The sequence below is a fragment of the Staurois parvus genome, unplaced genomic scaffold, assembly GCF_062004578.1.
Source record: "Staurois parvus isolate SC_StPar_1 unplaced genomic scaffold, SC_StPar_1.0 ptg000195l, whole genome shotgun sequence".
NCBI classification, from domain to species: Eukaryota; Metazoa; Chordata; class Amphibia; order Anura; family Ranidae; genus Staurois; species Staurois parvus.
In genome coordinates, this window is record NW_028317991.1 from 2,830,429 (window position 1) to 2,856,986 (window position 26,558).

The 26,558-nt window shown below is 41.5% G+C and overlaps 1 protein-coding gene across 1 annotated transcript in view; it reads right to left on the bottom strand.

Moving 5' to 3' along the window:
• Positions 1-26,558, bottom strand: part of DSCAM (DS cell adhesion molecule) — a 765,341-nt gene that overhangs the window by 120,353 nt on the left and 618,430 nt on the right. The window contains exon 27 of the mRNA XM_089677896.1: positions 21,136-21,312. Within this exon, the coding sequence (XP_089534022.1) occupies positions 21,136-21,312 (177 nt within the window). The remainder of the gene's footprint in view (positions 1-21,135; positions 21,313-26,558) is intronic.

A 26,558-nucleotide genomic window follows, 5' to 3' on the forward strand; every position in this document is an offset into this window, starting at 1 on the left:
GCTGCTGGCGCCAGGCCTATGCCCTCTAATGCACTGGGATGGTGGGTCAGCAACCACAAATCGTGATCAACGGGTTGCTGGCCCCAGCCTTGAGCTTCCCTGGTTTGAGGTCAAGGGCTACACCAGATAGCTCTGAGGGCCACAGGTTGAGCACCCCTGTTTTACAGGGTGACAACATGGTCTATTCTGCAGTGAAATCACACAGCTGTGGACAGGGTAGTCTTAGATGGGCTTGTAGTTCTAAATGGACTTTAGTTAAGCAACAAACAAACTGAAGCCCAACTCCAACTTCAAACAACTGCAGAAATCATCATGTTGACTTTACAAATAGCGCCCCCAGACCACACAATAGATGACCAGACCACACAGTAAATGAGTAAAGAAGAAACAGGAGCATCCTAGAGGGCATCAGACTGTCCCTTTCTTTCTCCTTTAATAAACTCTACTGGTCATGTTCCAGCCAACAAGACAACATAAGGACAATTATTCTTTCGCTAAAGGCTCAGGAGCTGCTATGGTGTAAGGCATGACTAATCGCACACACTCCTGTCCTTTGCTAATTTGGCAACCAATACTGAACACACAAAAGCCCCCATGTATATTAAGGTCATACTGAAAACTAAGGAGATTGTACCAGAATGCAGAATTTCCAAGAATAACCTAATACATAAATACAGGAGCCATATTTAGCTTCTCGCTAACTTGCCGCAGGCCTACTGTGCTGCATATATATACCATGAATACTTTATGTGGGATTTGTCCCATTTACCTCATCTTCTATATTATTTCTTAAAAATATGTGGTGTCAGTTCAGAAAAATTAAAAAATGTGTGGCCACAAATTAGTCTGGGGAGTAGAAGGAGTTGTGACGTCATTTATCTCTGATCACAAATACTTCTAACGTCATACACCAAAGTTCTGGAAATTTTTATCCCAACTCCCAGTATGAATCACTGCTAGAGATGAAAAAAAATGAATTTTATTTTCTCAAAATTTTGGCACAAATTACTACAAAATGTTGGCAAAATGTACTGGAATCAGTTGGGAAGGCAAATGGCATTTTTGGGTGGTTTAATGATGTAGTAAAACAGACTCTTTGGAACAGCAGCATAGCCAATCTGAGGGGAAGCGTAGTGTTAAGCAGCCCATAGGATATGGGAATTTTCTCTTTCCTCCCCGAAGGAATTGCTCTATTCTCCCATGAACAAAGTCAGTGCCAATGGGGAAATCCCTCCTGCAGTGCTATTGTGTTCTGCCTGCAGGGTGCCTTCCCTACTAGCAGAACAGAATGACCACTGCTGGCGGCTGTGGATCAACTTCAGTACAACCAGCCTGCCCGTAGACTAATCCAATCTCTTGCAGTTCCATCTATGGCCAGCTTTAGGTTAATAGATTTAGATGGACTTGACTAACAAATGAAAAGTGAACTCCAGCTAACACTTTGTAAGCAGTTACAGCAACATCTTTTTCCTTTTTGGGATAAAGGTTTAACATACTGTGAATAAAAGCTGATCATTGTAAGCATCCGTCAGTGGTAAATGGTTTGTCTCAACCCACTAACTGACACTTTTGCTGGACTGTCTTTGGCCTCAGGTGTTACACGGAGATTAAACAAATCCTCCTACAAAAGTTGTACCTGTTTATGTACAGCCCTCTCCTCTCTACAGCTGTTCAAAGTGCAGAATTATTATTATTATACAGGATTTATATAGCGCCAACAGTTTGCTCAGCGCTTTACAATAGAACGGGAGACAATACAGCAACAATACAGTTCAATACAAGAGGGAAAGGAGGGTCCTGCTCCTTAGAGCTTACAATCTAGGAATTTATACAGCTTGTCTGAGCTTTCAGAAAGAAGGGGATGGGGAGCTCAAATTACACTCTGCAAAGCTCAGTGAGAGCTGATTGGAGGAAAGAGACCCCCCCTTCCAAAAAGCACACAGAAACAGAGCTGAGGCTGTCAATCACAGGCTGTGTGCTTGAGCTCCCTCCCCTGTCACCATTTTTCTCTTAGTGTCAGGAAAACCTGTCAGAAGTGAAACATATAGCAGAGGAAAGAATAGAGAGAGGGATGACACTTAAAGCTCTAGACTAAGACAAGTACACATTATAGAGGGATATACTTCCTTCATATTATAATAATTATTATTATACAGGATTTATATAGCACCAATAATTTGCGCAGCGCTTTACAAAATGAAGGTAGTGATTACAGTTACAATACAAATTGGTACAAGAGGAAACAGAGGGCCCGGCTCGTTAGAGTGTACAGTTTAACAGTATGTAATGTCTGAGGTTTACAACCACTTTAATTTTGCTAAAGCACTGTCATAAACTGCCATTTTTTAATTTTCCTTCTTCTGAGACAGGGTGACTATGCAGTAAAAAAAAATGGAGGACAGTTGTCACCCCATAACAAGAATTGCCTAAACAAGTATTTTCATGAGAGGTTCATTGGAGATTATTCTAATCAAGGTTTCAGAATTAATACGGCTATAAAACACCTTTTGAAATGACTCTTCCATTGTTAAAGCTTATATGAGATTTTAGTGATTGGGTTTAGATGCGAATCCTACGTCTAAAAGTGAATATCTCCAATTTGCTTGGCAGCAGACCAGCTATATAACCCCAACCCTGAGCGCTGCAGGGCCACACACACCTGGAAGACGGATGCTGGTGCCAATGCCAGACTTGGCATGAGCAAGAACGAGGCAAGCTACACCACTAAGGAATATTACATTACTCCTGCCAGACAATAAATGGATTGTTTGCACAGATAATGCTCTATTGTTACATTTAATTGAATTTTAGAGAATATTTCATGTTTTGCCCTTATCAAAAGCTTACAAATAAATGCTGTTATTATCCCTATGGACTTAAAGAGGAACTCCAGCCAAATGGCTACATACTCAATTGAAATGCATACAGTATATGGGAACAGTTTTTTTCTACCTAATGATTTGTAATTCTGTTTAGTGAGTTTTAAGGGTCACAAGTGTGCCACACTATATAGCCAGGCAGGAGACTACCCATATTTCCTGGTCAGTACCGGACCAGTTCATTCAGTTTCCTGAGCAAGGATGTAGAACTGCACCCTCTCCCCCACTCCTAGTGCATGCCATAAAATGGGTGTACTTGTCAGGGATCCAACCGCTGTAGCCTCTAGCACTCCACAGACCGGGTTCCCCCAAGGTGTGGAATCTAAGCTCCGACCCGCTTGTTCACCAGGGCCCCTGATGGTGGGGATGGACTTGGAGCAGGCCGAGACCAGGTTGCGGCCCCTGAGTTCACCCAGCTGTGGTAAAAGCACCGTTGGAGGCGTATAGCAGGTGAGAGTCTGATGTGAGGAGGTAACAGGAGCAGCGTCCGGCAGGCCGGGTCGCTAACAGTGGTGGCGGCGTAGTACAAAATCAGCAGGCAGAGGGATAAACAGGTCACAAGCCGGGTTCGTTAATAGGAGGTCAGAACGTACAGGGTAAAGCAGGAGAATGGTCAGACAAGCCAGGGATCAGAGCAGGAGATGGTCAGGCAGGGTTGGCAACAAAACAATCTACAATCGGGAACTTCAGGAAAGACCATACGGCAATTCATTGCAGTCTGATCCTGCTTTAAATAGGGCGCCCTGCGCCCTGATTGGTACCAGGCTCGCGCCCGCAAATGCGCATGAGCGAGCGCCGTTGCAATCGCGGGTGCCCTGGTCCCAATGCTCGCACGCTAGTGCGGCCGGGCACACCGCGCATGTGCAGACCCGCACGCGATCCCGGCAGCCACTGGGGTCCCTGACAGTACTGTTCTGTGCCCATTCACTGCCCCTTTGCACCAGCTGTCCATGGTTGCATGGAGTGTGCACTGCACATTCGTGGCCATTTCTTGATTTATACAGCATTTGCTGTAAAAGCAGAATGAAGCTAAGCCTGGCCCTTTTTACTAACCACTGTTCTAGAGCGTGGGTGCAGTAAGGGGGCCCCCCCTACTGCTGCTCTCTGGGCAGCTGCCCCATTCTGCCCACTGCTTGTCCTGGTTCACATCCTGTGTCATCCCCCCACCTCCACCCTACTCATGCACGCATACAACTCCATTGCTGCTGGAAGACATTGGACGAAACATGCATAGGGCGGAGTTCAGCAGTAACATATCATGCCCGATTTGGTGGTGCTGTGTGATATGCTCTTAAAACTTTCTGTTTCTGAGCACCCCCTTGGCTTTTAATAAATAATTTTTAAACAGTTCTTCATTATAGGATATCCTTGCTATTTCCTTGGTATGTATTTGTGGTGGTGAGAACGGTATATGAGAAGTGACTGCTATAAGGCATGCCATTTCCATGAGAGACTAGAGGCAAACATGACTGTGAGAAGAAGGGAGCTGGAGCCATCCATCCATGCAGGATCTGCCATCATTTAAATGCTGATTAAGGGCCGGTTCACACCATGCTCGCATCTGAATCACACAGGAGAGTGCTGTGTGTTCCTGTGCAATTTAAACCGCATGCAAAACGTACTACATTTGCAATCTGCAGCGAACGTCAGTAAAAAGTTAACGACTCCCCAAACACAGATCACAAACGCAGTAAGTTTGGCCGCACCTGACTGCACCATGCAATCCAGTTGCAGTGCTTTTTAAAAAAAAGTGCAGGCACTACTTTTGGTGTGGCGCAATTCGATATCAGCCCATTCAAAATCATACCGCACAGAAGCGCATGTGAATTAGACAGGAACGCACATCACGTTCCTGTGCGATTCAGATGCGGGTATGGTGACAGACCTCTTGAGATGTGGGAGTCTAAGTATCCAGTCAGCGGCTTTATAATGACATGGTGTTTGGTGCACATTGGATGCATGAAGACTATTTACGCTCAAAGTGGACTTTATGAATTGATTTAATACTGGACTTTATTATTATTTAATTTTGCACTGTAGATTATTAATTGCACTAATTGATTCTGTTTGGTGGCGCAATACTATTTTTGAGTTCACCATACAACATTGCATTCATCGGTTCTACAAAAAAAAGCCTTTTTTTTGTACAAATTAGTTTATTGATGTGGCACATGGGTGGGTTGAAACGCATGACATCATACACGCCATCTCACACATGAGCAGTATGAGAATACCGTGAGATCTCATGAGATCCCTAAGGGCACTAGTGATGTTGCCTTGCCAGAAAGCATCTGTTCGGCCTGAGCTACATCACTAATGCCGACAGGGGTATTAGATATCAGACGCACGAAAGGCAAGAAAAAAAGTGTTAAGGCTCATTCACACTCCGTATGCCTATGTGAAGGGGCCATCTTCACCTGTGCAGGATACACAGGTGTTTCAGTCTTTCTGCACCCTGATCCATGCATCAAACCCGCACAGATGTACACTCCAGAATGACCATGGAGGTCCATGCAGGTCCATGAAGCCAGCCACCAGTCACTGATTTCAACTGGCTGCTGTAACAGGTCTGCAATAACATCCTTGCAACCCACACAGATGAAGACGGCTTCTTCATGCAAGTGCATGGATCAATACTCCCATGTGAATGAGCACTTAGGTGATTTTCACATCGACACAGAGATGCATGCTGATGTGAATTTTAGTTAAAAGGGAGAAAGGTCTGCTTTGAAAATACCCAACCCAATCATTTAGGACTCTAAAGTAGAGTTAAAAGGAAAATAGACTTCTTGCAGTTAAACTGTGTGTTTATACAGCCCCAATTCCGAAAAATCTGGGATGTTGTGTAAAATCTACATAAAAACAGAATGCATCAATTTGCGAATCTCATAAATCCGTATTTTATTCACAATAGAATATTGAAAGCATGTCAAATGTATAGAATGAGAAAATGTTCCATTCTAAGATAAGAAAGGGTCATTTTGGAATTGATGGCAGCAAAACATCTCAAAAAAGTTAGGACAAGGCCATGTTTAGCATGGTGCAGCATCCACTCTTTAACAACACTCTACAAATGTCTGGTAACTGAGGAGACCAGTTGCTGGAGTTTTGGGAGAGGAATATTGTCCAATTCTTGCTAGATATAGAATTCAAACTGCTCAACAGTTCTGGGTGAAACGTCTGGACTGCAGGCAGTCCAGGTAAGCACCTGGACTCTTCTACCATGAAGCCATGCTGTTATGGTTTAGCATTGTCCTGATGAAATATGCAAGGCTTTCCCTGAAAAAGACATCATCTGGATGGGAGCATATGCTGTTCTAATACCAGAATATATCATTCAGCATTGCAGATTCCCAACTTTTTTGGAACTGGGGTTGGACAAAAGAGGTCAGAGGGGCTGTCCTTCCATTTGTGAGAAATGGTTAAAGCAACTCTTGTTTGCTAGTTGTAGGATAGAGTAGGGAAAGTAAAAGCGGTTGTACTCAAACCTGAAATCTGAACAAAGCATATCCCTCTATAGTGTGTACTTATCTCAGTTAAAACCCGTAAGCCCAGGTTCACAATGGTGCGGCTTTGAAATCAGGCTACATCAGTGATGATGTGATTTGCACTGCCAATTTCATTGCGGTTTGCGACTTCATATAACAGAAGTCTATGCAAGTCGCAAGGAATTTAGCAAACAGTAGTGCAGGAACCTTTTTCATAATTGCTGTGACATGAGTCGAGTCGTGGCGATATGAGGGTTCCATTGCCTGCAATAGGGTGCAACTTGTCATGTGATTTGGAACTGTCAAATCGCATGACAAGTCGCACCAGAGCGAACCGGGGGTTAGTATCATTTGTGTCTGCTGCTCCATTCCCCTGCTATCAGCATAAATCACTTCTGATAAGTTTTCCTGACATCAAGAGAAAAATGGTGACAGGGCAGGGACCTCCAGCAGATTGACAGCTCTGTTCCTATGAGGTGTGTGTGTGTGTGTGTGTGTGTGTGTGTGTGTGTGTGTGTGTAGGGGGGGGGTATCTTCTTCCCTCCAATCAGCTCTCAGAGCTGTCCTCACTCAGCTCTGCAGTGTGTAATTTCAGCTCTCAACCTGCTTATTTTTTTTAAATCTCACACAAGCTTTATAAATTCAGCACTTTCAATGGATATAAAGAAGAGCAGTCTGCAGATAAACAGGTACAAGGAAGATTTGTTTAATCTTTGTGTATCACCTGAGGTCAGTCACTTCACTGGGTATATGGAAGGGTTTACAACCACTTTAAAACCTCTGTCACTTTACTATGTGCTGTCTGTGCCAGGGGCGGACTGACCATTTGGAAACTCGGGCACTGCCCGAGGGCCCGGGGTCAGTAGGGGGCCCCATGAGATGCCCCTGGTACCTTTTTCATAGGCTTTTTTGAGTTTGGGCAAGGACACAGGGGCCCCATGATCCCCTATTGCCCGGGGGCCCCATGAGTTGTCAGTCCGCCCCTGGTCTGTGCCCTATTGGGGAGATTTCTCTTAATTTCTTGCCCTAGAGAAACAATAAGAAGTGAAAGAAAACTTTCATTTTCACCTCTACTTCTTGTGGCAACTCAAAAATGTTGGACCTCCCATCACTTTCTGTCTCAGTGACAATGGTCACTAAGTCAAATAGAAAAAGGGACACAGACTGGGGTCCTTCCTTATTCTTTCCAAAATTAGATTAGGTTTGGCTTATACACACAGTTAATAATCATAAAAAAGAAGAGTAATAAAACTTACCAGTCCTGTTGCTAAGACCCCTCCAGCAGAGCACTTCTAGTTGTGTTATATGCCTGCTCCCTCGCTGTGTTCTGTGGTTGTGCCCACCAGCTGATACACTTCTGCAGAGATACAGTAGTGAGGTAGTGGCTGACAGGTGGAACCACAACATGCAGTGGGGGGCACAGGCATCTAAAACTCCTGAAATGATTGGATGCTGAAGATTTTTTTTGGACTGGATAACTCTGCAAAAGAGCGAAGATCAGTATCTCAGCAGCAGTACTGGTAACTATTATTACTCTTCTTTACAACCCGGCTTTGTTTTTCTAAGCTAAACTCCAGGCAGATCAAAAATACATAAATGAGCACAGCTCTGTAACCATTCATGTACTTTTTAAATGTAAGCAGTGTAAGTACCTGACACGACCCAACGCGTTTCATCCGTTCGACTTTGTCTAGGGGATCCTAGAGAAAATCTGAGTCACAGTGCTAACATCATATCTGGTTGCTCTACAGCTACACTGCTCAGTATAAATGAGTACACCCCTTTTGAAAAAGTAAAATTTTAATCAATACCTCAATGAACACAAGAAAAATTTCAAAAATTTTAACAAAACTGAGTTTTATAGAACATTTGTTTAGCTCATTACATGAAAGTAAGATTAATAATGTAACTTAGATTACAAAATCTTTAGTTTTACTAAAATTAGTTGATGCAAAAATGAATACACCCCACAACAAAAACTACTCCATCTACTATGTTGTATGATCTCCATGATTTGTAAGGACAGCACCAAGTCTTCTAGGCATGGAATGAACAAGTTGCCGACATATTGCAACATCTATATTTTTTCCATTCTTCAAGAATGACCTCTTTTAGAGCCTGGATGCTGAATGGAGAGTGATGCTCAACTTGTCTCTTCAGAATTCCCCATAGGTGTTTGATTGGGTTCAGATCAGGAGAAATACTTGGCCACTGGATCACTTTCACCCTGTTCTTCTTCAGAAATGCAACAGTTGCCTTAGATGTGTTTTTTGGATCATTGTCATGTTGGAAACGTGCATGACAACCAAGGCACGGAGAGATGGTAGCATCTTTTCTTTCAACATAGAGAAGTACATCTGTGAATTCATGATACCATCAATGAAATGCAGCTCCCGACACCAGCACTCATGGAGCCCCACAGAAGGACACTGCCACCACCATGTTTCACTGTAGGCACCATGCATTTTTCTTTGTACTCCTCACCTTTGCAACACCATACAGTTTTGAAGCCATCAGTTCCAAAGACATTTATCTTGGTCTCATTACTCCAAAGTCCTCGTAGTTTTCTTCTTTTTCAGTATGGGCCCTAGCAAATTCTAGGAGGGCTTTTTTGTGCATGGGCTTTAGGAGAGGCTTCCTTCGTGGACAACATCATGCATGCCATTCCTATGCAGTGTATGCAGTATAGTGTCACGGGAAACATTCTCCCCAGTTCGGCTTTCTACTTCTTTTGCTAACTTCAGTGAACTTGCATGGTGATCTTCTTCAATCCTTCTCATCAGAAGACGCTCCTGTCGAGGTGCTAACTTCTGTGGACAGCCTGGACGTCTCTGTGAGATGGTTGCAGTTCCATCTTTGTTCAGTTTTTGTATCACTTTTGCTACAGTATTCTGTCTGGTAAGTAAAGCTTTGTTGATCTTCCTGTAGCCTTCACCTTTCTTGTGTAAAGAAATTATTTTCTTTCTCAGGCCTTGTGACATTTCTCTTCCATGTGGTGCCATTGCTGACAGCATGAAATGGGAGGGGTTTTTCTTTGTTAAATAACGCCCTTTTATAATCAACTGTCTGCTGGACACCTGTTTAATGAATAATTAGACTCACCTGTAGTTGAATTCTTGGTCATTAGGATTTTGTTGTCTAAAATTTAGCTTTGCTCCTAAGACATTCATTGGAGTGTATTCATTTTTGCAACATGGTCTTGAATGAATTTGTTAGGAAAAATACTTTTTTGTGTGTGCAAATGAACAAATCTTGTTTGCAGTCAATGGCCCGCATTTGTGGTAGTATTTTGTAGTATAGTGTCCCATAGAAAATGTTGATCCTGAAAGTAAAGTAAAGGTTTTCTGACAGATCTTTTGGGGTGTACTCATTTATGCTGAGCAGTGTATATACTATATGTTCTAACGCATTTTGCCCTTCCTATTTTGTCTAGGGGATCCTACACAAAGTCAGAAGGATGAAGGGGCATAACTGAGACATCAGAGCCTGTAGAGGAAGTGATGTATCAGACAGTGAGACACCAATACATTGGGCGTAAGCTCCTAGTATTAGTGGCTCTCGCAGTGTGGCAGCATTTTTGAATGGGATACGGTGGAAGGCATGATTGTTGGTTTTATTTGTCAGTATTTTTGATCTTTTAAAAAAGTGCAAGTGATTTTATGGAATTACACTATTGCAGCTCCACCTTTTTCCTATATCCCTTGTGAGTGAGCCTGACATTGGAAGGAGGCTTGGAGTACAGGGATCCAAGAGCATGGGGAGATTTGCGACTGTATATACAAAGCGCTACATACCGATCTATGATATGAGAGGCATGATGCTCTGGTAAGTCTCAGCCTGCAGAGCAGTTGCGCACAGGGTGCAAATACACAGAGACTGTTTTGTAGCATTTTCACTGAAGTGGATTGTGGAGGACCGTTCAATGGTTATTGTTTTATTGAACTCACTTCACCATTTTGAAGTATGGGGTGGGCTTATATATATATATATATATATATATATATATATATATATATGCACACATACAGTACACACACACACTTTCTTGTATTTTATTTATTTATTACAGGTACTTATATAGCACCATCAATTTACGCAGCGCTTTACATATATATTGTACATTCACATCAGTCCCTAACCCTCAAGGGGCGTACAATCTAAGGTCCCTAACTTACATTCATAAATACACATACTAGGGCCAATTTAGACAGGAGCCAATTAACATTCCAGCATGTCTTTGGTGTGTGGGAGGAAACCAGAGTACCCGGAGGAAACACACACAGGCACAGGGAGAACATGCAAACTCCAGGCAGGTGGTGCCGTGGTTGGGAATCAAACCGACATCCCTAGTACTGCCAGGTGGAAGTGCTAACCATTTAGACACTGAGCTGCCCACTTACATTTTTTTGGACTTTCACATAAATTCTATTGTGTTGTTCACAGTGCTACAAATTGTTTATAAGTGAATGGAGTCTTACTATCCAGGAAAAAGCTGGGGGTGGGTACAGAAAGACCTGGGTTCCGAGTAAGTGGGTTGAATGAAGCTGGCTATCACACTAAGGACATCTTGTGGTAGGTAAAGTATACTGCAGGGAAAATCTTAAATGATACAGGAGAAATTGGTTTTGTTATTTATCTTTCAATTGCCTTTTCATGTTTATCTTGTTATCTTTGGCTGACGTTCTGCTTTAAGTAACAGAGCTTCTTTATCTAGTTGAAAACTATCAATCCCTGTCTGTAATTTCTCCCTTGAACTACTACTGATGAATTACTAACATATCCTGGCCTCTAGGAAGGCAGTGTATGATCGGTTTTCGAAGAAAAGTCAAGGTTACAAGCCCTGGAAGTAATTCAACTTAAAAAAGTGATCAAGCACAATGCGGCCATTAGCCGGCAGAGACTCAGAAGAGATGAAAGAGACCCTGCGTAAGTGGCACAGTAGGTTCGTTTTACCGGATTGTAAATAATATATGCAGGAGCTGAGCTCAATAAATGCAGCTTTAGTCTTCCCTCCTGCCAACTGAGCCCAAGCTAAGATATAGAGTGACACCTGTATGGGTATCCAGTGCAGCTACCAAATTAATCCTTCACACTTAGCACAATGCAATCTAGTGTTCAGTAACTCAAGCAAGGCTCGCCTGTGGCTCTGTAGCTCAGAAATGATGCACATCCTGCACTGTGGGTATTCCTAGAGGCTGGTGGACAATACTATGCTTGCAGGTTTCTATCATTGTGAATCAACATAACCTTGGAGGAAAGGTTCACTGAAATAAAGAATGTTCATGCAGTTTACAAAGTAAGTCAATTCATATATTGGATAACATGTCCTCTACTGCACATAAGCATAGCGCTCTTCAGCTTGGAGATATTAGGACCCACCTTAAGCAGCGATGACTGTACAGTATATAGCCATATAACTTTCAGAATTAATTTTAAGATTCTAAAATAACTGCAAATCTGTAGATGAAATAAAAATACTAAATTGGCAATATGAGTGCAAAGCAAGCACCAAGATAAACCAACACATGCAGCAGCTCTCCATAGCTTCATGAGTCCTTCAGGGGTTCTGGGATACTGTGACAAGCATAAACTGGCTATTCTGAAGTCAAAGTTCTGGCCTGCCCTCTACTTTTCCTCAAATCTCACTATTAGTATGTAACACCCTCCTAGCTAGGTTGCTAACAGTGGCAGATTTAGTTTTTGAATCCATATCACCAAAATGTTGCGCTCCCAATCTCCAACAGACCATATAATATTAGCTCCAAATTAAATATCCACAAACAAAAAATACAAAATGCATAAAATATACAACTAATAAATGCCAAATTAATAAATGTGACATAAATCAAACAAAAACGTCCCATTATTCAAATAATAGTCCAAAATTGTTGTGATGACGTGATTTAGTTTTTGACTCTGTAGCCAGTGGAGTGAAGTTGATTGCTTTTGGCTGTTTTGGGTTCTGCTGGTTGCAGGCTCAATTGCTTTCCCTCTAATTTCTGGTACATTCCAGACTTTAGTGGGTGGAAGAGGCAGACCCACAATTGCATATTCATACGGACTCAACCAATCCCTGGCAGGAAGAATGGCCAGTAGGGGGCTGAGGGGTGCATAAATAGGCTGGGGCCTGAAACAGCAGGGGGCTTGTCCTGTGGGTGAAGACCCAGCTTAAGGGCTGTGCCCTCTGGGCGTGCGGCTGATGTTTAGAAGAGTCCATCTGGGTCCCAGCTCCAGTTAGAGCTAGGGGACACAAGTCCAAGTTCCTGAAAGCAGCTGCAGAAAGTCCACAGAGGATCTGAGCTGGAAGCACACGGTACAGGAGCTGTCTGGTACTGCAGGAAAGCATTCATATACCCATGGCACAATGAGTGCAAACCTGAAGAGATCCCAGAAACTGTCCTTGCTAACTTTAGGGAAATAACATTTTAAAAAGCAGTGCTAATGTACACAAATACCAAAATACTCATAAAAATTTGAATATAAACACACAAATAAAGTGCAAATGTGAAAGAAATATGTATAAAGGTGCATATACATAAAATGTTTATATAGTCCATACAATCATTGATCCTAAAGTATAAAGTGCATTGTAAACTAATTCATCAAAATAAATATAAGCTCAGTTCATCCATATATAAACGTGCTTCTGGAAGCACCACCCACTTCACAGTGTGTGAAAAATGGTCACTCCATAAGTGTAGTATGTTTCACAGAAAGTCAGAATCCATCACCAAGTGCACCCTGGTGACAGATGCCTCCTACCAGATAAGATTGACCATAAAATTATAAATGGTCAGAACCACCTTAGAGTAACTCCATCCACACTGGCCTGGAAAGGAGCGCTTCACGGCGGGATCCCATTAATATCAGGAAATAAAGAAATACACTTCTATGGTGCACTATGTATAAAAAGGATCTATTTATTTAGACTCCCAAAAGGATTTCCATACAAAGCTTGTATGTTCGCAATATACAAGGAAAGCAGATACAAAAAAAAACAGGTTGATATCTCGCAAGGTCACTTGTAGGCCACTCATTTCTTTAGAATGACATCTTTGGGGGACAAGCTGAACAGCCTGTCCCCCAAAGACATCATTCTGATGAAACTTGTAGGGAGTGGCCTGCATGTGACTTCATCATGCACAAGGCCAATTGTCATCAGCATTTTTTTTATACATTGCGTGGTATCAGTCTGCTTTTTTATAAGGTGTATATGCACCTTATATATATTTTTTTCACATTTGCACTTTATTTGTGTGTTTATAATCACATTTGATGGTTCATTTATGAGTATTTTGGTATTTGTTTTACATGTGCGCTGTTTTTTAAAGTATTAGTTATATTATTGACCGGTATCACAGTTACACAAGTGGCTGCTTAGTATTTGATTAGTGGTAAATTAGAGCAGTTTTGGGTTTTTTTAGTAACTTTGGGGAAAGCTGCTTCAAGTTCATTGGCTCAGGTTTTACCTTCACAATGGAGTTCCCAGAGCTGCAGTTTACTATCACTAGCTTCAAAAAGGTGGTTGCACCCTAAAAAGACAGATCAGTTAGATGTGTCCTCCATTATCTTTTCTGCTAAGTTTTGAGTATCCCAAGGCTTACCCTGCATCCTACTCAAGTTGAATCAGCATTAGACCGCAAAAAAGACATTCACTGCCTAATTTTTGAGTTGAGAGACAGAACTACTGTGTTCCTGGCTGCCACGTGGCTTACAGGGAACAGAACCTGGGATAAATCAGCCAGCTTGACCTGTGCTACAGGTCCATCACTGTGGTGGGTGGCCTTGCCAATCAAAATCATTGCAAAACGAGCACCTACATGTGTCAACACATAGCTCTCTATAGCTTATTGGGTGCTCTGAGGGCTGAGATATACATAAATTGCCTATTCTGATGTCAAAACTCTGGCCCACCCTCCACTTCTTCCCAAACCTCGCTATTTGTCCATCACTATGATGGTTGTCCTTACTAACCAACAACAATGTGAGGGAGTGGATGGACCAGATACTTCAGTACTAAAGTACCTCAAAAATAAAATAAAAGTAATATAGTGTATTACCTCAATAAAATTAGTATATACTTTAACAACCAATAAGTATATACTTATAACAAATGTGTGCAAAAACAAACCAAGATTCAAAATGAGAGTAACACGTGAATCGTGAAATCACTCTGTGTACACTATAAATAAATAAATGTGATAAACAGTGTACACTCATAATCCAAAAAATAAATAAATAAATCAACTAAAATAAAAAATAAAATATAATCAACAATAAAAAAGATAAAAATAAAAAATTAAATAAATAAATAAAATAATAAATGAATAAAAGAAAGGTGAACACTCCGTGAACACTTCTATAGGGCAAAAATGCATACAAATACCCTCACAAGAGTAATTTCAAGCTTTAACAAAGAACACTCAGGTGTTGTAGTCACTTCTCAGACTCCTACTCCAGAATGCTGTATATAGGATTCCAATCCTTAAGGAAAGCCCTTATGACTCCATCATCCTCATGCAAATAGAGAGGCCCATGTAGCAAAGTGTAGTGGATAATAAAACATTTAATAGTAATGCTTACATTGGGGATAATACAAATGAGCAATATGTTCCCATGTCTCAGCCTGAGCAGCTTCCTGGAACGTTATTCATGCCTTTTCCAACAGTTAAAATGACCACTCCACCACTTCCGGTTTGCGGAATTATGTCAGGTGTCATGTCCTTTTGACGCGTTTCGTCACTTCCGAACTCCCTTCCCTTTGTTAAGGCTTGAAATTACTCTTGTGAGGGTATTTGTATGCATTTTTGCCCTATAGAAGTGTTCACGGAGTGTTCACCTTTTTTTTATTCATTTATTATTTTATCTATTTATTTATTTAATTTCTTAATTTTATCTTTTTTATTTTTGATTATATTTTATTTTTTATTTTAGTTGATTTATTTATTTATTTTTTGGTTTATGAGTGTACACTGTTTATCACATTTATTTATATTTTTCACGATTCACATGTTACTCACGTTTTGAATCTTGGTTTGTTTTTGCACGCATTTGTTATATACTTATTGGTTGTTAAAGTATATACTCATTTTATTGAGGTAATACACTATATTAGTTTTATTTTATTTTTGAGGTACTCACCTGATCTAGATTTATGGGAATATTGAAGTCGGACACGGAGGATTAATTTTATTTTGGACTTTATTTTGTTATATGGATTGACTGACACAAAAAAGGTTTTTATAATATTATTCGCTTTCAAGGGTGAAAGTGTGACTTTTTTGGACTATTTGAATTTTACACAAGTTTGGTTTACATATTTTGTGCATATTTATTTGGGATGCCGAATACTGATTAATTTAAAGTCTACACATCTGCACTGCAGTTTTATTGGTGGATGTTGCTTTTTAAAGAGACACTGTCGCTATGTTCCTTCCAAAGTGACAGGGTCTTCAAAAAGCCCCCCAACTCACTCACACTCACCTCTCCAGTGATCATCTAGCAAAATACTTGGCATTGAAGGCTAGAATGAGTGGTGATGTTACCCTCTCTGTGATGTAACAATACTTGAGCCTGGCAATTGTGCACTAGATCAAAGCACTGTCACGTGGAAGGAGGACACATGCCCCTTTATACTCTGAGTTCATAAAAACACTTTCAGAATTGCTAAAATTATGATAGGGGGGGGGGGGGGGGCTTTGGCCTAAAAGCACTCTCATCGCCTCCAACACCATCTACCAAAGTGGAGAAGGAAACAATAAAAAAGTGGTAAATTACATTTCTTTTAAAGCACTTAACATGCCGATCTGCATTACAAATGCCCGTTTATCGCGCGGGTGGAAAATAACAGAAGGCTGCTTAATTGATAAGAATATAGATCCCCATAATTAGGCCCATACACTTATGAACTTTATGGTATACTGTAAAGGTGGACATCTACTCCTGCGTATTAGATGTTCGGTTTTTTTTTTTCAGTTTGATCTAAATTGGTTGATTGTACTACGTAGTATCTCAGTGTAGCATGCGTAGTACCATTAGAAGGGAGTAATATCTGTGAGCCCTAGCAGCCCTAGATCTGAGTATAAAGCCAGGGGAATCTGCACCATCAGATTTACTATAGTTCTGAATCAGGCACACAGTGGTGTATTTTGGTTTTGTGCTGCCCTAGGCAAAACTAAAATCAGCCCCCCCGCCGCATCTACATTTGGCCCTCCCCTTCCTGTTTAAGACCCACCCCTTTGTAAACTCCACCCCTTCCTCTTTAGCCCCCACCTCTTCCTATTAGAGCTCCACCTCTTATTTTATTCCATTATCGGTATCATTTGGAGGAATGGTGCCGCATCATTGGTGTCAGTGGAAGAATAGTGCCCCAATTGACACCAATGATGCTTACATTACTGACCCCTCCTCCAGCCCGGGCTCACTCCCTCTCACATCCACAGCCAGCATACCTGGCTGCAGCAGCACCCTCTGCTCTGCTCTCCCCAGATCCCAGCCGCACGGCACAGAGACTTACCGATCAGCTGCCTTCCTTGTCCAGCCGCTCTCCATCTCTTCACCATCTCCAGCCACTCCCTCACACCGATCAGCTTCCTCGTGCTACTGCTCGGCTCCTCTCTGCCTGTGTGCTTTCCCTGGGGTACAGATCCGGTGGCCAATCACAGGCGAGGAGGCAGAGCTTGAAAAGGGAGGGACAGGCTGCCATAGGCCGCCCAGTGATCCCGGGGGTTTGGCCAGATAGGAGAGGGGCAGGTTGGCAAGTCAAGCAGAAGAAAAATTCCCACAGCATCTGTGATCCATCATCCACCCAGGAAATGAGGACACCAGACACCCTCTCTACCCCTCCTCCAGCAGTGCCTTCATGGACTGGACTGAAGTGGGACACAGGTAAGCTACATAACAGCCCCTGTTGCTTCTGTGGGAAGGAGGGCGGCAGTAGCAAAGCAATGGACCCCTGAAAAGTGCCACCATAGGTAAACGCCTTGTTTGCCTCACCACAAATACGCCCCTTCAGGCATATTACTGGAAATTAAAATCTTTTCATGAAGTTATGGTTGGGTGGCAAAGACAGAGTTTCTTAATTTATATACTGTATGTGTTCCCAATGCTGGGAGCGTAGCTCTCAATTGGTTGAATTTAGAAATTTTAGTATATATGAAAAAAAGTTTTAGTATTCAGTATTTCAAAAACAATATCCTGCTTTTATTGGGATTACTTTATACTAAAATTACAGTTAAGATGAAAGTCTGTTCATTTTACTATCCACATAAAACAATGTACTGCAGGATTTTAATAGTTGTGTATTATTAGGCAGTGCGGGTTTATTGGCCTATAATAGAAGTCGCAATTATTAAAAGTGCCAAGCACTATTTGTGTCCGAAATGACCATACTGTGTAAAGAAATCCCCCAGTTTTAGTAAAATTCTGTGGAGATTACTTAACCACTTCAAGTCCGGACACTTTTACCCCCTTCCTGTCCAGGCCAATTTTCAGCTTTCAGCGCTATCACACTTTTAATGACAATTGCGCGGTTATAGAACACTGTACCCATATTCATTTTTTAGCTTTTTTTGAGACAGATAAAACTTTATTTTGGTGGTATTTATTCACCACTGGGATTTTTATTTTTTTTTGCTATATACATGAAAATGTCCAAAAAGTTTGAAAAAAAAGTGTTTTTCTTATAAAATTTTGCAAATAAATAATATTTCCTCATAAATCTTGGCCAAAATGTATTCAGTTATATTTTTAGTGAAAAGAAAATAACCCAAATTAGTTTATAACCTAAAATTATAATTTTAATTTTTTTTTTTTATATTATTATTTATTTATTTATTTTACATACTGTCACCCTAGCAGTACAGTGTCACCATGGTGACACTGTACTACTTGTGTACTACTTGTGGAGGGTGATGAAGATTTTTTTTTTTACACTGATTGCTTTTACACCCATAAAGGCTGGAAAAGCAATCATTTCTCCTTCTCTCTGGCTGCATTCTTGCAGCCATTGAGAAATAACATGTGAGCTGTGATTGGTCACATGGTACAAGGCTGTTGTGAATAGCCCTGTACCATGTGACCTCTGTGATCATTCACAGATTTCACACGTAGTAAGCAATGATGTCAGAAGTGACATCTTGCTTACTACTCTGCATGTGACCACTGATTGGCCAATGACGATCGGTGTTCCACTGTGTCCGGAGGACACAACGGGCACTGGATTGCAGTGATGCCTGCTCCCAGGGAGCACACACAGTCCAAAATGGCAGGCGCCATTTATGAACGGCAACCCGCCCCTGCACTGCCACCGTCTGACCGTTTATATACAGCGGCCGGACGGCAAGTGGTTAAAGTGAATCGATGCCTGGAAAATGCACACTAAAGAATTTACATACTCTAAAAAAAAGACGCAAAAGCACTTAAAAAAATTAAATTCATCTCTGTAGCTATAGACTCTGTGGAAAAATGAATCTTCAATTTCAAGAGAGGCTCTGAAATCTCAGCAATTTTCTATGGAAAGCCAAATCTTGGCAGTGTGTCAGCCCTCTGATGTTCAAAAACAGAGTAATATTTGCATATCAATTACTGCACAGTACATGCAGCTAGAGCGGTAAGTTAGGGCTTGTTTTAAATCTCCTTTATTGCTTGTTAAGAATATGTGAATACTTTCAGGTCCTTTGTCACTTTAAAATGAATTGTCCTTTGATTCAGCACCCCGTAATCACAGCAAAGCTGTCTGCACAACGTGTAGAATTGGGAGCCCTATTGCAGAACATTGCAGGTTTTCAGTTCAAATTATTGTGAGATTTGGCCACCAGAGACTTGGAGTACAGCAATTTTGATCTTATACACTATATGGCCAAACGATTGTGGAAACCAGGCTATTACACCTACTACATAGATTAAATTGTATGTACCCTCCAAAAGTTCAGGCATTTCCAGTGATTAGTACAAAGATATTTAAGAACTCCAGGTTTTTCACAACAGCTTGGTGAAGGCCCTTTTCTGTTCCAGTATGACTGTGCTAGGGCACAAAGCCAGCTCTATAAAGACATGGTTTGAGGAGTTTGGTGTGGAGGAACTTCACTGGGATGCACAGAGCCTTGACTTCAACCCTACATAACACCTTTGGGATAAACTGGAATACCAGTCATGAGTCCAGCATCAGTACCAGACCTCACTAATGCTCTTTTGGCTTAATGTACACAAATTCCCACAGACACACTCCAAAATCTTGTAGAAAGCCTTCCCAGGACAGTGGAAGCTGTTAAAGCTGCATGAGGGAAGGGGGATTTGAGTGGTATAGGGGCATTCTATATTAATGCGTATGGTTTTGGAATGGGGCGTCCATTAGGCTTGTATAGGTGTGATGGTCAGGTGTCCCAAAACTTTTTGTCACATATATCAGAGTTCTTATTGGTAAAATATCTTTCTTTTCATTGGAACAAGTTATTGGCATTGGGTTAACATAGTTTTTGAGATTGTGTTAAGAATAAGTTTAGGGTATGCTCAGTGTAAGGTAAAGGTTAGGCCAAGCTTAATTTTTAATATTTTAGCCATGCGTAGACATTTTGCTTTAGAGGACATTTGAGTCCCACTTGTTCTGCCAAGCATCACGCACAGGTCTACATTAAAAATGGCATCTTCTGTTTATGGGGTTCAGTAAACCCTTTCAGCAGTGGAAGGGCGACCTGAGTTAACTTAGAGCAGCCTGATGCACAAAGGGCATTAAACCCAAACACAAACATTTAATCCCTCTCATTGATACCAATGATGGGGCACTATCCCTCTCACTGTCATCAATGATAGGGTTCTATTCCTTTCACTGTCACCAATGATGGGGCACTATCCCTCCCACTGATACCAATGATGGGGTTCTATTCCTTTCACTGTCACCAATGATGGGGCACTATCCCTCCCACTGATACCAATGATGGGGTTCTATTCCTTTCACTGTCACCAATGATGGGACACTATTCCTCCCACTAATACCAATGATGGGGCACTATTCCTCCCACTGATACCAATGATGGGGCACGATCCCTCCCACTGATACCAATGATGGGGCACTATCCCACCCACTGATACCAATGATGGGGCATTACTCCTCCCACTAATATCAATGATGGGGAAATACTCCTCCCCCTATTGAGCACCAATCCTGAGGCAATGTTTATTCTCACTGATGCTGGGCCTTGGACATTTTCTACCCCCACTGTCCACAATCCAGCCCTCCTGAAGTCTGAAGAACAGTAACCTGGCCCTTTGTCTGAAATGTTTGGAGACCCCTGTCCTAGATCATGGGCCTAAAGAATGGTAAGCTGAAATATATTACACTTTCGTTTTTGGATTTGTTACCACTTTAGGAGGCTTTGTACACCTACAAATCAAGTCTAAGTTGCTCTTGAAATCTGATAACCTACATCTATACCTATGTCAAAAACAAGCATTGGGTAGGCTTTGACTCGGCATTTTTAACTTTTCCTGAAAATTTAGCAAAGCACAAAAGGCTTTTTTTGGCCTGATAAAGGAGATGTTGATTTCCAAACACATTCTTCCCTGATTCTTCTACAATATACAAAAACTTGTTCTGTTTCTCTTGAGCTGTAAGTTGTGCATCATTTATACACTGCAGCAGAAATTCACAGCTGACATTAGCAAGGAACCAAGGCTGACATTTGTAATACACCGTTGTTCTTGCTTAGACTAAGGCTTCCTCCTTATCTGCTTGGTGCACATGCTACACATTGACAGGGGGAGCTTCTTACCTCTCAGTCTCTTCAGTCTCTGCTCTCTTCTCCTCCTCCTGACAATCAGTAGCAAGGCGAAGACAAGCAGGACGGCAATGAGGATGCAGGAAATTGTCACCAGCATTTTTATCCCCTTGTTGTTTGACAGACCTTCTTCGCTCGCCACAATGGACTTTATGAGTGGTGGGATTGTACCTGCAAAAGACCAAGAACCAGCATTAGAGAATGCCAACAGTGAGTGAGTAATGAAATAAGGACATTAATAGTTTATTGATTTTGTTTCAATTATACACATCCAATATATCTGCTCTTATTATCAAGAAGTGTTTTCAAAACCTTGTCTATGTAGAATTGTTAATTGTCCATACACATGTGGGCAGCCATATTTTCTGCTTTCAGATTGGAATGAAGGAACACTTTTGGTTCTAACAGGCCAAGTAAACCTCTGCTTTTCCCCCGCAAACACAACCTTAACCACTTCAAGTCCGGACACTTTCACCCCTTCCTGTCCAGGCCAATTTTCAGCTTTCAGTGCTATCACTTTTTGAATGACAATTGCGCGGTCATGCAACACTGTACCCATATGAATTTTTTAGCATTGTTTTGACAGATAAAACTTTATTTTGGTGGTATTTATTCACCACTGCGATTTATTTATTTATTTATTTATTTTGCAATATAAATGAAAAAGTCCAAATGTTCAGAAAAAAAAGTGTTTTTCTTATAAATAAATAATCTTTCTTCATAAATCTTGGCCAAAATGTATTCAGTTATCTTTTTAGTAAAAACAAATAGCCAAAATTAGTTTATAACCAAAAATTATAATTTTTCAAAAAATGTTTTTATATTTTTATTTATTTTTTATATTATTATTTATGTTTTTTTTTTTACATACTGTCATTCTAGCAGTACAGTGTTACCATAGTGACACTGTACTACTTGTGTGGGGTGATGAAGATTTTTTTTTACACTGATTGCTTTTACACCCATAAAGCAATCAGTAAAATCAATCATTTCTCCTTCGCTCTGGCTGCATTCTTGCAACCATTGAGAAATACTGTGTGAGCTGTGATTGATCACAGCTTGTCACATGGTACAAGGCTGTTGTGAATAGCCTTGTACCATGTGACCTCTGTGATCATTCACAGATTTCACATGTAGTAAGCAATGATGTCAGAAGTGACATCTTACTTACTACTATTCATGTGAACACTGATTGGCCAATCAGTGATCACATGATCGGGACCTCACACAGAGGTCCCATACAGCGATCGTGTTCCGATGTGTCCTTCGGACACAGCAGTCATCAGATCGCAGTGCCACGTGCTCCCAGGGAGCGCGCACAGGCAGCGAAGCAAGAGAACATTTATAAATGGCCACCCTCCCCTGCACTGCTTCCGTCCGCCCATTTATATACATGGTCTGGACGGGAAGTGGTTAAAGGAAATGTATTACAAATAGATATATAGAGGCTGCCATTGCTGACCTCTCCCCTTCTGAAAATGCTGGTTGTCTTGCTTTCATGGTGACCCTCTTTTATTTATTATTTATTTTATTACAGGTATTTATATAGTACCATCAATGTATGCAGTGCTTTACATATATATTGTATATTCACATCAGCTCCTGCCCCCATGGAGTACAATCCAAGGTCACTCACATTCATACTAACACATACTAGGACCAATTTAGACAGAAACCTATTTCCCTACCAGCATGTTTTTTGGAGTGTGGGAGGAAACCCACACAGGCACAGAAAGAACATGCAAACTCTGTGCAGATAACGACATGGGTGGGATTTGAACCAACAACCCTAGTGCTGCCCAGGTGGAAGTGCTAACCACTTAGCCTTTGCACTACCCTCTTTTTTTTTCTTTGGATGACTAACTTTCTCCAAGTGCTGATAAGGACTTCTGACTTTCTTGACTACCACACTTGCTCAGTAACTTTAGAAAGTACAGAAGCCAGTGGGTCAGCATAACAGGCCCATGACCAGTACTAGGACAAGGCCATCCAGTGCCCAGGGCAAAGATGCCAAACTGCCCAGCCTTGTAAACCATTGGACCCAGGGCATCCTCCCCTCCAGCCCACCCCTTTCATTCAAGATTAGTTTAACCTCCTATCCGTTAATTAACCTCTTGTGTATAGTCACCTCCCCTGCTCCCTGGTAGCCTCTCCAAACTCATAGTGGCATTGGCAGCTCTGTGCAAAAAAAGGCCAATGCAGGAGCTAGCAGCACTAGGACTTTTTCTGCAACTTTATAGTAATCACTAAGCAGGGTCAGGCTTACTTTATCTTTCATTTCTCTATATTGGTTTTATTTAAAAGGCAAGAAGAACAAACTTGTTTTAAACATTTAAAGATTTCCCTTACTGGGCGAAATATATAGGCACAGGGATCGTGCCAAGATCTTGGAAGCTCCAGACGACTGTGGGGTATAATTCATTGGTGGTTACTTAATGGAACATCCTCTGCCAGTGATGACAAATTAGTCAATAAGGACAAAGCTGATAAGCCGGGAGCCTGCATGCGGCACCAGGTAGCTGCTTCTAGATGCTGCGGGCTGCTGAAGGAATCTGAAATTCGGCTCCACTGAGCACTTTGGAAGCTGAGTAATGACAGTACATTTTCACGCTGCCATAAGCACTAGGACTTTCCTAACTTCAAAACGTTTAGGTGAAATAGAAAATGGATAAGTAGAATTAGGCTTGGTTGTAAAGCCAACCGGAGGACCATTTCAAATGTTTAAAGGTAACCTGTTCTGAGAGCGATGTTAAGGTTGCCATTGTTGACCAAACTTTGAAAATGCGTATTGTCTGGCTATCAGGATAAGCCACATTCTTTACTTCCTAATGAGTCACTGACTGGGATCAAGTATGCAGATTAGGAGTTCTAAGTCAGTGATTCAGGAAATACAAAAGCTACTAGATATGTTATGCTAGGGCAGTGGTTCTCAACCTTCCTAATGCCGTGACCCTTTAATACAGTTCCTCATGTTGTGGTGACCCCCAACCATAAAATTATTTACCCAGTAATTATAATTCATGAGTGTCGTTTTACCTCCAATACTGCTGCTTTCAACACAGTAGCTGCTTTCAACACAGTAGCTGCTTTTAACAGAGTAGCTGCTTTCAACACAGCAGCTGCTTTCTACACAGTAGCTGCTCTTTACACATCAGAAATATGTGTTTTCTGATGGTCTTAGGGGACCCCTGTGAAAGGGTCATTCGACCCCCAAAGGGGTCGCGACCCACAGGTTGAGAAACACTGTGCTAGAGTCACAGTTTGCAACTCATGTTTGCATTTGCACTGCAGCCTATTCATTTTTAACTGCACCTTCTTAAAAACACAGCTCCATGCGATTTCCTACACCAGAAAAAGAGCTGCATTTTCAGATGTGAGGGGGTACCATTAAGAATGAATGGCAGCCCAGTGCCTCTGCAAAAGAACAGTGTGTTTTGGCTGTGGGTGGTTGCGGGTAGACATCTGCATTTTGTTACAATTTGTTTTTTGTATGAAAATTGCTTTTTTTAGAGATTCAGATATATACAAATTTCCGAAAAGACATAGTAACAAATATCAACAAATAAAAAAAAAATGTTTTAATGAAATTGATGAATGTATTAGTTTCATTCAGATTTTGTCATTTGATGTGATACTAGTTTAGGCCCATGGGGAAATTAATTCCATTTTCTAATTCACTCGATTTGGATAATGAATGGATTTGAATTTTGTTCCATTCATTAATTTGAATGTACTGTACATGATGCCAATCAATATTGTTCAATCAGCTCATGCCATTTCTCTTAGTGGCTTGGACTAGCATCTGAAAATATCAAATCCTTCCAATTTGATAATATATCGAATATATAGCAATCTTCTGGAAAAACTGCAACATTTTTCTAATCCACACAGACCAGTGAATATACAAAAGGAATGCCGAATATACTAAACGAATTCCGAAAATGAATCAAGTCAATTTGAAGAATATGGCACAACAAAATTCTTCAATGAATGAAAGAAATGCCCGTAGCGAAAATAAAGAAGAAATAGCGCAGGGCATACATGACTAGGCCCAGAGTGGGGGGAAGGAGGAGCAGAAAGGGTTAAGGTTAGCTCCAGGGGGTTTGTTATTGATAGTGGGGGTATCTGATTGGTAGAGGTTGGTGTAGGTGGGGTTTGCTGCACCTTAGGGTGGGGGGTTCTGTGAGGGGGCGTCAGTTGAGCTGGACGTCAGGAGCTTGAGCTTCCCGCCCGCCCTCCCTGTTTGGGTGAGTATTGGGTCCCTCCAGGAAGAGGGGGGTGTTATGTTGGTTCGCGGGTGGTTGTTGGTCTTTGGAGGCGGTTCTCATCTTGGAAGGTAAAACAATGGTGTGGGACCCATCGGTGGTATGGGGTGCCCGGGGACATTCCCAGTTAACTAAGGTTTAACTGGAAGGTGGTGGTGCTGCACTTCGGACGGTATGGTTGTCTCCGAGCTGGTTGGTTGCGGCTGGAGGCCTAGTGTATATGGTTGTCCGCAGGTGCATTTCGGATCGTTTTGGGGTGCCTTCGAAGACCAACAACAATTCTTTGGGTTTCTGTTATAAGGAATGGTTGGTGTATTTAACTTGAGTTGTTAATAAAAGGCCATGTTGGCCATTTACTCCAAAATTGGTGTCATGTTTTTGTAAGTATAATTGGTTAAGGGGAAGGGGGTTGGTGCGGAACGGTAATGATGGTAATGGGAAGTGGACGAGCCTATCTTTGGTGCAATAGTCATGCATCCCAAACTAAACAAAATGAAAAGTTTTCAGTATGCAGATGTCTAGTTGCAGGTGCAGGAATAGATGTAATTTGCACATTGTCCTGCACCTGGGACCACCTGCTTTCCTTTAACAGTCCTATATATAAAGAGGACACTACAAAAGGTCTGCCATCATTAGTCATAAAAATGTCCTTTGTGTACCTCTTTGAAACTGGTTTCACTTTATTACTTAGGGCCTGTCATCTGACTTTAGAGTAAGGCCTGTCAACTGCTATTATCCACTAGCGTGCCCGTAGTGGATACTGTTGCACTCTCCCTAGTCATGGGGGTGACAGTTGGCAAGCAGGAATATGTGGTTTATTTTAAAGTACAGTTACCCTGTTTCCCACACCAGTCTCCAAGCACATGCAGACCAAAGGTCCCATACTGCAGGTCACAATAATTCAGTGGTGTGAGGGAAAAAGTGGCACACCAAAGGTATAGGAGTCGAACAGCATTATTTAATCAGAGAAGTCTAAAGACAACAATCCTTAACATTTCAACTGCTATAGGGTTCCCTCTTTGTCAGGGCAAACATAATATAAACAGTGTATAAATAAACCCTAACCTTAAAAATAAGGAATGTAATGACCCTGCCATAAGCTGGGGTGTCCATTGTTAAATTCGGTTTGCTTTTATAGCTAGGTTGTAGCCA